A 12,243-nucleotide genomic window follows, 5' to 3' on the forward strand; every position below is an offset into this window, starting at 1 on the left:
GGATCTTAGTCCCACAACCAGGGATTTTCACTGCCCTCGGCAGTGAAAGCTCCAAGTCCTAAGCCCTGGACTGCCGGGGAATTCCCCAGTGGCATGTGATTTCTGAATGGTAGAAATATTACACGCCATCTGCCAGAGGGGATGTGCAATGACGTCTTCATTCTTTGCTTTCCATCTCGAAGGTTTCTGTAAATAACCTCTAAGCAGGGGTCCTTTCCATGAGAAGGGAATGACATCAACCCAACCAACAAGCACATCTTTATGACGCTCTTCTGACACTGGTAATTGATTTGCTCTAAGCCTTCTGTGCTGTCACTCGGGGCCTTTCTTATGGTCAGTGGCACACGTTTGCAGAGAACCTTGATCCATCCTCCTCTAGCCCCGGCCCTTAAAGGCACCAGGAAGGAGGAGCCAGGAAGCTCAGGGGTTATGAGCTTACTGCTGATTTTATAATCCCTCGTCACCAAGAAGAAATTTACTGAGTCCATCAGGATTAGAGCAGAGTTTCTCGACCTTGGCACGACTACAGTGGTGGGGCTTGCTGTTCACTGAGGGTATTTATAGCATCCTGGCCTCTACCCACTAGATGCCAGTAGCAGCCTCGTCATGTATGACGAACAATGTCTCCCTCCAAACACTGCCAGGTGGTCCCGGGAGACTGCAGGGTAGCATCACCCCTGGCTAAGAACCACAGGCTTAGAGATGCAAACACACACAAGGACACATGTGCACGTGCTCACCCACAGTGTATATAGTCACCTTGACAGGGGGACTTCTTTTTGTGTTGCTTTTTGTTGTTGTTTTCCTATTGTAATATTTTGTTTGTTGTTTTTTTCCTTCACTTTGTTTCTGTTGGTTGGTTGCTTTTTTTTTTTTTTTTTTTTTGCGATACGCGGGCCTCTCACCGTTGTGCCCTCTCCCGTTGCAGAGCACAGGCTCCGGACGCACAGGCCCAGCGGCCACGGCTCACGGGCCCAGCAGCTCCGCGGCATGTGGGATCCTCCCGGACCGGGTCACGAACCTGTGTCCCCTGCATCAGCAGGCAGACTCCCAACCACTGCGCCACCAGGGAAGCCCTGGTTGGTTGCTTTTTAATCTGAAGAAGAACCTTTGCTTCAATCTTGACTCTAATTTTTCAAGTTGGTCCATTTCACAAAACCTTTTCAAAGAGTTGATTGTAACTGCTAATGCTATGGACCACCGCCGTGTGCTTGTCAGTCTGCTATGCATTTTACATGAGCTTTTTAAAAATTGAATCATCAAAATAACAGGGCAATCCTGTTACATCCATCTTGCGGATGAGGAAATTGAAACACAGGCCGGTTAAGTCACTGGACCCAGGTTGCACTGATTTTGAGTGACAGAGTTCGGATTCTGATCCAGGCCGTCTGCTGCCCTCATTTGCCTTCTTGTCTAAGATGCTATATTGCCCTCCCCTTTGGGGTGAAACCTCCAACATCACTAATGTGTGCTCCTTCAGTTCCTGATCTCAGAATATCGACAAACGTGGTAAAATCTGACCTACAAGTCACAATCACAGTCACGCGCTTTGAAATCCTGTGTGGTGTGCAGTTTATGGAAACGTTGGTTTCGTCGCTGACACTGATTGTACACACATATCTTTCTCTTGTCACCACCAGAGTGTCTGTACGTGTTCCCCTGCCAGTGGAACTACCGTCCTGATCACTGCATGTACGGAAGCAATTGCAGAGCGGCCGAGCGGGAAGGCGTGTCTGTCCTGCATGGGAACCGAGGCGTCTACCATGATGAGAAGCAGCCAACTTTCAAAGCGCTCTATGAAGCAATCCGAGATGTAAGTGTGTTCTCACCCCCCATTCAGCAGACATGTACTTATCAGCATGAAGCAGTGCAGGTGCTGTGGTCACCCGTCCCTTTGAAGGCCAAATAATTCCCAGAAGCATTGAGTTCTACCGCTTTTCCCCAACCTCACTCACGCTACGTCACTCCATCCACTTGCCACCTGGTACTATACTTTGTCCACTCTTGACTTAATATTTCCAAGAAAGTCACTCATTTCTTTTTCTCTGAAATAAATTCGCTGAAGGAAGAAGTGTCCTATCAGACAGAGAAACCCTTGGTAACTGACTATACTGCTGAACTGAACGAATAAGCATTTTCAGAACTCTAATGGAAAACTCATGAATTCATAAAAGTGCTAACAAAAGATCAAGATGAAAACAAAAATTAATTACATGGGACTGAGTGAACTGATGAGGATGATTATAATTTTTGTGACTTTCTGTTTGAATTAAAAAAAAAAATCCCCCCCAAAAAAGAAGAGAACAGTAAGCAAAAAAAAAAAAAAAAGAAAGAGAAACTCTGTGCTATTTGCCGTAATAAAGGGTCAGAGGTTAGGATATAGGTAATACAATAAAAATAAAATATTATGCAGCTCAAGCTAAGTGTTGCCTGGTTGCCAGCTCCACCCTATTGACCAAGCAGGTGTCGAGGTGGTCATTTAGGACAGCGGTCCCCAACCTTTTTGGCACCAGGGACGCATTACAAGGAAGATGATTTTTCCACGGATTGGGTGGGAGGCTGGGAGGGCGTGGGGGATGGTTCAGGCGGTAATGCCAGCGACGGGGAGCGGCACACGAAGCTTCGCTTGCTTGCCCACCGCTCACCTCCTGCTGTGCAGCCCGGCTCCTAACAGGCCGCGGACCGGTACCAGTCCAAGGACCAGGAGTTGGGGACTCCTGAGTTAGGACCAGGAGCCAAACCAAAGTGACAATCAAGTCTTTATTTATGGACTGCCACAGTGCGAGCAAGAGGCAAGAAGAGGCACCAGCTCTCGGTGGTCCATTTTTATCCACCAAAGGATGCTGGCTGAGGGTCAAGTGGCTGCAGCACGGAGGCAGGAATATCTCCTGAATAAAAGGCTTTTGCATCTTTACGGGCCCAGGAATCTTGGGGAAGTGGAGAGGGAAGGAAGAGGGGAGGAGGAGAAAGGTACCCCCCCACACACCTCCCAAAGGAGGCCTCCACATGGAGGTGCTTGGGGCAGGGATGCAAACGTGCGTATAAGCCAGGGTGGCTCATACACACAAAGAAAACTGCAGCTCGCTGCCATGCACCAAGTCTGGGAGGACAGCTTTCCCCCGAGACATGCCAGACAGCCTTGTAATTGCCTCTGGCTGAGTGTGAAGATCACACCAACTATTCTGGCCTGGAGCTGAGGCCCCCTCTTACTCCCTTGAAGAGGTTGATTTTAGCAGGAGCAGTTAAGACCTATGTGAACTATCTTCTTGCAGTAACTGGGAAGGTCGAAAGGACCTTGCTTTGTGGTTCACCACCTAATATCACGTCAAGTACTGCCTGCTGGTACCTGCATCCCTCACTTTGGGAAACACTGCTTTCCACATTGCCTTTCACCTTGAAGTTGGTGGGGCCATTCCAAAACGTAGAGTGTAGGGGTTGGCCAACTTGGGCCAAATATTGGGCCAAATCTGGCCCGTTTTTGTAAGACATGTGGGGTAAGAATGGTTTCTTAAATAGTTGGGAAAAAAATGAACAGAAGAATATTTCGTAACACAGTTTTATGAACTGTGTAACTGTGTAACAAAGTTTTATGAAATTCAAATTTCTCTGTTCATATAGTCTTATCGGGACACAGCAACAACTGTTCATGTTACGTATTGTCTGTGGTCACCGATATGCTACAAAGGCAAAGATGAGTAGCTGTGACAGACTGTACGGCCCACAGAGTCTGAAATATTTACTATCTAGCCCTTTACCGAAAAAATTTGCCAACCCCTGACAGAAGGCATGTAGATTTTATTAGAGGGTTTTTTCCTTGGGGATCTGGGAACCCTCATGATTCATGAAAAGGATTGGGCAGGACTGAGGTGAGGGTGAATCCTGCAACACAGTAATGCATTTTTGCACGTATGAAAGTATGCATTTTGCTAAGGAGAATCCCAGAGAATTCCAATTCTGGAATCCCCAGAATTGTCTTCTGTGGAGGGAAAGAATTTCACGTGCCAATAAACTAACACCTCTTTTTTCTCCTGGGATTCCTGCTGTTGTTTCTCCAAAGCCAGGTGATTTAATTACGCAGAAAATTTGTTCTGTACTTAGTGATATCACATTTAGATATTCAAACACTGACTCCAGGTGCAGATCCATTCAGGAGTACAAATGGAAGGCAAATAAGAATGCAGCAGACGTGGACATCAGAGCCATGCCCCAGGTTGTTCTGTACTGCCAGCCCTGGCCTGGGATTGAGCAACTATGGTTCTAGAGTTACAATCGGTCTTGTTTGTTTTCTGGGTGGATCAGAAAGAGGGCCAAATAACTGTTTCATAAATGATTCTGCATAATACACTCACTGATTTTCCTCAGTTGGGACTAAAAAGACAGTTTTCGTTCACGCATTTCAATCAGGACAGTCACTAACCCCATCCTGAAATTCAAGTAAATATAGACAGACTTCATCATAAAAGACCTATTTCTCCACTTGCCACTGTGCACCCCAGTGCAGTGGAGTCAGGGCTTGGCTTTAGGCATCGACACACCTGGGTTCAGGTCCCAATTTTGTCCCTTTCTGGTGATTAGTCATTAACTCTGTGCTCTTGACTTACTGAGCCTCAGTTTCCTCATCTGTGAAATGGGGATAATAATATTATCTACCTCATAAAACGTGTTGTGAGAATTCAACAAAATGATTGTTTTTACACTTTTAGTACAGCACCCGACATAGAGTTGTTCTCAATAATTAGAAGTTTCACACTCTTTTCTTTTCTTATCTTGTCCACATTTTCTCACTTGCTCTCTCCCTTCCCCTCTATAAATAATTTTCCTCTCTCTCTCTTTCGCTGTATGTCTCTTTCTTCCTTCATCTCTCTCTGAAAATATTCCTCCTGTCCCTCCCTCTTCCTTCTCTTCCCTCCCCTTCTCTCTCTCTCTCCCTCTCCCTCTCACACACGCACACAAACACACATACTCACATACCCTAACTCTGTGTGTATGTTTGTGTGAATGGTAAGTGTGATGTCCCCCCATCATGACCCAAGGAAAATTATATACGAGGCAGACATTCTGCCAGTAATTCTTTCAACAATCATCTCTGAAGAGCCTATTTTATGCAGGAACAATTCTAGGTTCTGGGAACTCAGAAGTCAACAAGACTGACAAAGCCCGCTCCTCATGAAACGTATATTTTGGGTGAGGAAGCCAGACAGTACTCACATAAACGAAGAAATCAATAAAACTCTTACCAGATAGTGGAAGGTTAAAGCAGGTGCTGGGCATCCAGGATGGGCAGCCAGGATGGAGAGGAAGGTTCACAAGCTCGGGTCCTCAGGGAGGCTTCTGCCAGCCTGAGCCTTGATCCCTGGGACAATCTGGGGAGAGATCCTGCCAAGTAGAAGAAATAACCTGGGAAAAGTCCCTGAGTCAGGAGTAAGTTTGTGTGCCCACCGACAGGGAAGAGGCCACAGTAACCAGAATGAACAGAAAAGGGAAGCGAGGAGGAGATGAGCAGGGAGAGTTCCGGGTCACATTGAACCTTTGGGGACAGGAGAGGGGTTGGAATCTTACTCTAATTGCAGCGGGAAGCCCCTGCAGGAAAACGACGTGCTCTGATTTATGCTTTAAAAATATCTCCGTGGTAACTTGGTGCAGGGGGTGCAAGAGTGAAAACAAAAAGGCTATCTATGAGACTTACTGCAGCCTTCCAGGTGAGAGATGGGCTGGCGTGCACTTGGGTGGTGTCGGGAAGATGAGAGGCCAGACTCGGGATGTGCTGTAGAGGTAGAGTTTACGGTACTTGCTGTTGCACCAGGTGAAGGATGTGGGGGAAAGAGAGGAATCAAGCAGGGCTCCACAGTTTTGACCTATTCTGTTCCTGTCACTGGGGATACAGTGATGAAAAGGAGTTTATCAGTGGTCTAAATTGTGCTGTGAAAGAAAAAGCGTTCCAAGCATGGTCTCGGACAGAACCCTTTTTTTGCATTACATAATGTGTAATCTCCTTCTGGGAAGAAATTCACATTTCTGATAAACATGCTTAAGCAATATTTCTGATGAACTTTAAGGGATTAAGACTTGTTCTAGGAAACTAGACACCCACCCACTCTGCTGTCAGGCAATAGTATCTGACTTTTCATCATTCTTATTTCCCTTTTGCTTTTTTCTCTAGTCTTTTTGTTTAGAATGTCCTTGCCAACAATGAATCTTTGACTTGACCTACTAGAGGCCTTTTCCCTTTCGACAAGACTGTAATAAAACTTTGACTCTTGTTCATAATTAGGTGGTCTGAAAGATTTATTTTGGGAAATACAGACACATTCCATAGGAAAACAAGATAATTTCTTTTTAAAGTCCAATATTAAGTGGGAAAAAACCGACAACCAATATTTGGTACCTGAATTACTAAAATAAAGTTCACTGATGATACATTTCACTAGTAGTTGTTAAACTCTGAACTTCGTGAGATTACCATAGTTCCTCCGTTAAGATTGCTACAAAGGCAAGATATATGAACAATTCAGTGTTGGTTGGTTTTTTTTTTTTTGCGGTACGCGGCCCTGTCACCGCTGTGGCCTCTCCCGTTGTGGAGCACAGGCTCCGGACGCGCAGGCGCAGCGGCCATGGCTCACGGGCCCAGCCGCTCCGCGGCATGTGGGATCTTCCTGGACCGGGGCACGAACCCGTGTCCTCTGCATCGGCAGGCGGACTCTCAACCACTGCGCCACCAGGGAAGCCCCAATTCAGTGTTTTATTGTAGTAGATTTCAAGTATCTACTTGAGTCTTTTTAAAAAATTTTATTGAAGTATAGTTGATTTATAATGTTGTGTTAATTTCTTCTGTACACCAAAGTAACTCAGTTATACATATATGTATTCTTTTTCATATTCTTTTCCATTATGGGGTTTGTCACAGGATATTGAACATAGTTTCCCGCGCTATACAGTAGGACCTTTTTGTTTATACCTGAGTCTTGCTTCTACTCAGCAAGAGCATGCTATAGAATATCCTGTCCTGGGAAATATACTTCACTCAGATTTTAAGAGCTTTTAAAACCCAAATAAATCATCTTTTTTTTTTTTTTTTTTTTTTTTAAGAGGTAAAGAAATAGGCCCCAAAAGGGTAAGTGATTGCCTGGGGTTGCACAGGACTGAATCAGGATTTGAACCTCGGTCCTCGGAGGTCCCTTCCTCTGTATCTAAAAACGTACCAAGCTGTGCCTGCATGTTTATATTAATTCCCTGTGTCATTTCTCAGTAAGTTATTTGCGTGTTAAATGGCATTTCAGTAACTAAAATACACTTTTCTTTTTTTTTATTTTTAACTCATCTTTCAGTTTCCCTTTCAAGACAATCTCTTTCAATCCATGTATTACCCTCTTCAGCTGAAGTTTTTGGAGACTGTGCACACTTTATGTGGACGAATCCCACAAGTTTTTCTGAAGCAAATTGAGAAAACCATGAAAAGGGCTTATGAGAAACATGTCATCATCCATGTTGGCCCGAACCAGAGGCGCTGAGTATTTCCCATTGTCTCGAGTCAATTAGGCATCTCATGAACGAGGAAATACTCATCTGCAAGCTGCCTGGATCTCTTTTATGTGAATATTTCATGGTGCTCTATGACAACTAAGTTTAAAAAGACTTGTTAAATGTTGCTAAATCAGTTGCCCCTAAATGGAAATATGCTTTAATTTTTTTCTAAAGTGCTATTTATCTCTCTGTTTTTTTGAAAAAATGATATTTTTGCTCACTTAACACTGTTGAAGTAGGTCGAGCTAGCTGTGAAAAGGAACTCTTGTGAGCCTTCTGATTCCCAAGTGTCTGAGGCAATGTCAGTGGCATCTAATGTGGCACATTTTATCCACTTCTCTTGAGACTCTCTCTATGCAATGGGTTCGCCCCACCCCTTGTTATAAAAGTAATACATGCTTGTTGTAAAACAAATTTTTAAAACTTATAGAGAATATATAGCTCATTGGACCAAAATCAAGATGAGATTAGCCATAATCCTATTAACCAGGGAAAAAGATTTTTATTTTAGTGTAGTCCCTTCTAGACTTTTTTTCCCTACTTTTATATTTACTTGCGGTTGTCTTTTCCATCGTATAAACATGTATCTAAAACAGGTAGTCTAAGTGAAAGTGGGACCCTATGCTGAGATTTTTATGTAGGAGACTAAAAATTTAGACAAAAGGATGATACCTGCAACCCTTTATTTAAAACACGTCTGGGACAGAGATCAGGGTTAGGAGACCGACCACCTGAGACGAGATTAAGGGAGCACAAGCCCTGCTCACACCCTAATCTTGTCAGAGGTCCCACCTCACCATTGTTATAAAACCCCTCATCAAATCCTCTGGGGTGGGGACACATAGTTTTTCAAGGCAGGAGTCTGCTGTATCCCCCCTTTGCCTGGCAAAGCAATAAAGCTATCCTTTTCTACTTCAAAAAAATACATCGGGGAGAAGCATTCGGATTTTAGCTAATTGGGCAGTGATAAAGGATGAAGCATATCTGGGGCTGTTTTTTAAGAAAAATTGTTCAGATTTTTCCAAATCGTAAGACATGTCTATGCAGCCACAGCTTCTGAAAGGAAATTCAGTAATTGTGTTAAACCTAAACGGTCTATTTAGCAGAGATGTGATTTTGTGCTGACCCAGAGACAAAAGCATTTTATCTCTTACTTTGGTAGGTGTGGCCTTCTCTCTTTAAACTCTTGGGCAATAGGTGGAAATTAAAGGCCGACTTGGAATGTAATGTGTACAAATAAATAGTTCAGTGGATTCCACTGACCAGAAAATTCATCTTCCCACCAGCCTTAGAAAGGTCTCTCAAATTTTTTTTTTCTTCTCGAGGGTATTCTAGCTGTTAGCCAAGGTGTGTCTTATCACCTAGCTACAGTAGAGGAAGTTCGGTATTCTTTCCCCAAAGGAATCAAAGTTAATCCCTAGTTGCTCCTGTAGCTGCTATTAGCATAAGGGCATTTTGCATAATGCTTTATTTATCTCAAAAAACGTGTGCTTAAATGATCTCCTTGATGTTTGCAACAACTTAGTGAACTTAGTAGGGGCCTGTGTCATCTCCACTGGGCAAATAAGGAAATTGTAATACAAAGAAACAAATATATTCCATATAATTACTGTTCTGTAAGGCACACAGATGTGTATAGGATACATCCCGTTTCACAGAGAAATTTTTGAAAACAAAAATATTAAATATTTTTCATCACATATAGACAATGATCTGAAAGTATAAAATGAAAATTTTTGTTTTGGTAATGCAAATATGGTATCCGATATATTGGAATCCCGTAGGATATCATAGGTTCTATAATAGCAGAAAAGGTCTTACCCTGAAAAAAATATATGCAAGTCTCAGCACTACCGAAGAATATATAGGTATCAGTCAATATTAGTATGCAGCACCATTATGGTAGTAACAAATTTAAATCTAAAATGGTTGAGTAATAACCCATACTTTCCTTTTGATAAGTTGGGTGACCTGTGGTTTGTTATTTTTGTTAAGGGAAATTACCATTATGATGTGAAACTCTTATCTTTGCTGTTGTATTTTATGTTTCCTCATTTTACCACTGAAGGTGACATCATTCATTATTTGATTTCTAAAGCATGTGGGGGGAATTTCGGGATTGTGTTTTGGACGGGGAAAATGCATTCTGTATCCCAAAAATAGGATTTTGGTGAAAGAGCCAGGATGTGGAGATGATTCCCTGACTTCCATTCCAGTTTTCTTTCTCCTTGTTCAGCACAGCCAGCAAACCCCACAGATGTCACTCAGATTTGCTGGCGGCTCACAGACCTAAAGAAGTTCCTTTCCTCCTTTGGCAAGTCCCACAAAAAATCTGCAGATAAAGACGTGGCATACAGCAATTCCTTTTCTTTTATGAGAGTCAGGTTTACCCACAACTCTCAATTGTGGGTTCTAGTCTGAAGATGCAAATAGGATTTCCAGCAAAGGTCAGTGATAGAACTCTAGAACATTCTAGAATGATGCATTATGAGACTGTGAAGCCTTAGAATTTGGTGTGGTTTTCTGCCTGGGAATTCCTTTGCTGTATCCTGAAATGTTAGGTGAGTTCGGTGGAGAATTTAGAAAAACTCTGATCTTCTAATCCCCATGCCAAAAAGTGCTAATTATTTCTTATAGTTAGGACGTTGCCATGAGGCAGTATTTTCTCTGCCTGTGATAATTTCCAGAAAGCTACGACATTAGCGCCTTTGAAATATGATAACCACAATTTGAATTCAGTGGACTCCTGAAACATGCAGTCTGTGGTCTGAAGTTTGCCAAAGGTTACATTGCCCCCTTTGGCACATCGAATCTGTGGGATGACCATGAGACGGGGTGTCTTCTGTCCTCCTATCTTCTCCTGTCCTCTCCTTGTTTCCTTTAAAATTCTGTTTAAGGCATGACTACAGAGTTCCACTGGAGAATGAAAGAACACTTTCTAATAGCAAAGTGTAGTTTTTTGGGGTTTTTTTTGTTTGTTTTTTTTTTTGCGGTACGCGAGCCTCTCACTGTTGTGGCCTCTCCCGCTGCGGAGCACAGGCTCCGGAAGCGCAGGCTCAGCGGCCATGGCTCACGGGCCCAGCCACTCCGCGGCATGTGGGATCTTCCCGGACCGGGGCACGAACCCGTGTCCCCTGCATCGGCAGGCGGACTCCCAACCACTGCGCCACCAGGGAAGCCCAAAGTGTAGTATTTTTGTGTGCATGGATATTAGAACTTTCAATAGCAGGGTCACTAGAAATGCTGACCATGTTTTTCTTGCTGAGTTTTTCTTTTCCCAATATAAATCTCTGAAATTGTGACTTACATCAGAAATTCCAGTATTTGAAATATTAACTGGCTAGAAAATCTAAGTTTTCTTTCAACTTCCAAGACAATTTAGCATTTAGGATATATTGCTCCAAGCTTAACTATTTATTTGAAACGTTTATTCCATATTAAGTGTTTCCACTGCAAATTGTTGTGACTTTTACTGAATTTATTATTGAAATGGATATTTATACAGACTTATAGAAGTTTGTGAGTATTTATTTCATTGCAGTTATGGTGTTTATAAAACAAGCAAACTGTACAAAACCTTACTCACAGTCACAAAATAGTGATCCAATAATGGAATAATCACTCCAACCCACCCTGAATGTGCCGCAACATACGTACAGATTTAGGGTTATGTATAAATATTGCCTGATACTTATACAAAAAAGATAAATCGCATGTATTGGATAAACCAAAATGAATATGATTTCATGACTGAATTCAGAAATATGTTGAATTCAGAAATATGTTGAATGCCATGAGAGTACAAATCATTATATCCTCATTTATTAGTATGGTAAGCAAGCTTTTTTATGTCTTTCTGTTTCTCTCCTACTTTTTCGTCTTCCTCTTTTTCATTTTTTCCTTTCCCTTCCTGTCTTTGATGTTAGCTTCTCAGTGGTACCAAGATGCTTGGCATTAGTGGCAGAGCCAGAGCACTTGGGGATCCCTGTGCAGGCAGAACTAACTTCTAATCCTGAAATCAGATCTTTATGATGAGAATTTTCCAAAAATTAAAAAAAAAATGTACACAATACGTACAGACAGACAGACAGACACACACACACACACACACCCTTAAATGTTTTTAAAGAAAGACCCAGCATCTATTGTGCTCTGTGAACTGAAGAATCATAGATGGTGACACCTTAGGTGATATCATTTCACAATTGCCATGCTGGCGTTTAAAAAGCTGATGAGATTTCTCTGGCAAACAGAGAACTTTTCACAGGTCGGAACTGGAAATATTCTCTTGTGTCTTCAAGATAAAGCACTTTGTTTGTATCACCATATGCATGAACATATAAGAATCAGGTGCAATTTCTGCTTCATCAGTTTTACATGTTTGTGTTGTCACTGAAAAGTGCGCCAATTGTTTATAGCTCCCAAGGAGAAGCTGAATGCATTTTTTATGTTGGAAAACTTATTTTTTAGTGATTTTTCTTTGGGACGAAATGAGCGTATGAAAGAACACTCCAAAGAAAAGGAATTATTACAGCAAATTAAAAGGAACATAAGTATTATGATTTAATTACTATCTTGTCTTTATAAATGCCATCTCCTGTTTTACTTTTTTTTAATTAAAAGCTTTTAAAAAATCTTGTCTTTTGGTGTTATTTTGGAAGTGTGTTACTTTTCTTTTGGAAGATTTCAAGTTTAAGATTTTATAATATGAAATAGTAATAT

The 12,243-nt window shown here is 42.2% G+C and overlaps 1 protein-coding gene across 1 annotated transcript in view; it reads left to right on the forward strand.

Moving 5' to 3' along the window:
* PPP4R2 (protein phosphatase 4 regulatory subunit 2) overlaps window positions 1-12,243 on the forward strand; it is a 152,086-nt gene that overhangs the window by 72,585 nt on the left and 67,258 nt on the right. The window contains exon 4 of the mRNA XM_067755216.1: window positions 1,641-1,813. Within this exon, the coding sequence (XP_067611317.1) occupies window positions 1,641-1,813 (173 nt within the window). The remainder of the gene's footprint in view (window positions 1-1,640; window positions 1,814-12,243) is intronic.

This window comes from Pseudorca crassidens, chromosome 10 (assembly GCF_039906515.1).
Source record: "Pseudorca crassidens isolate mPseCra1 chromosome 10, mPseCra1.hap1, whole genome shotgun sequence".
Taxonomy (NCBI): domain Eukaryota; kingdom Metazoa; phylum Chordata; class Mammalia; order Artiodactyla; family Delphinidae; genus Pseudorca; species Pseudorca crassidens.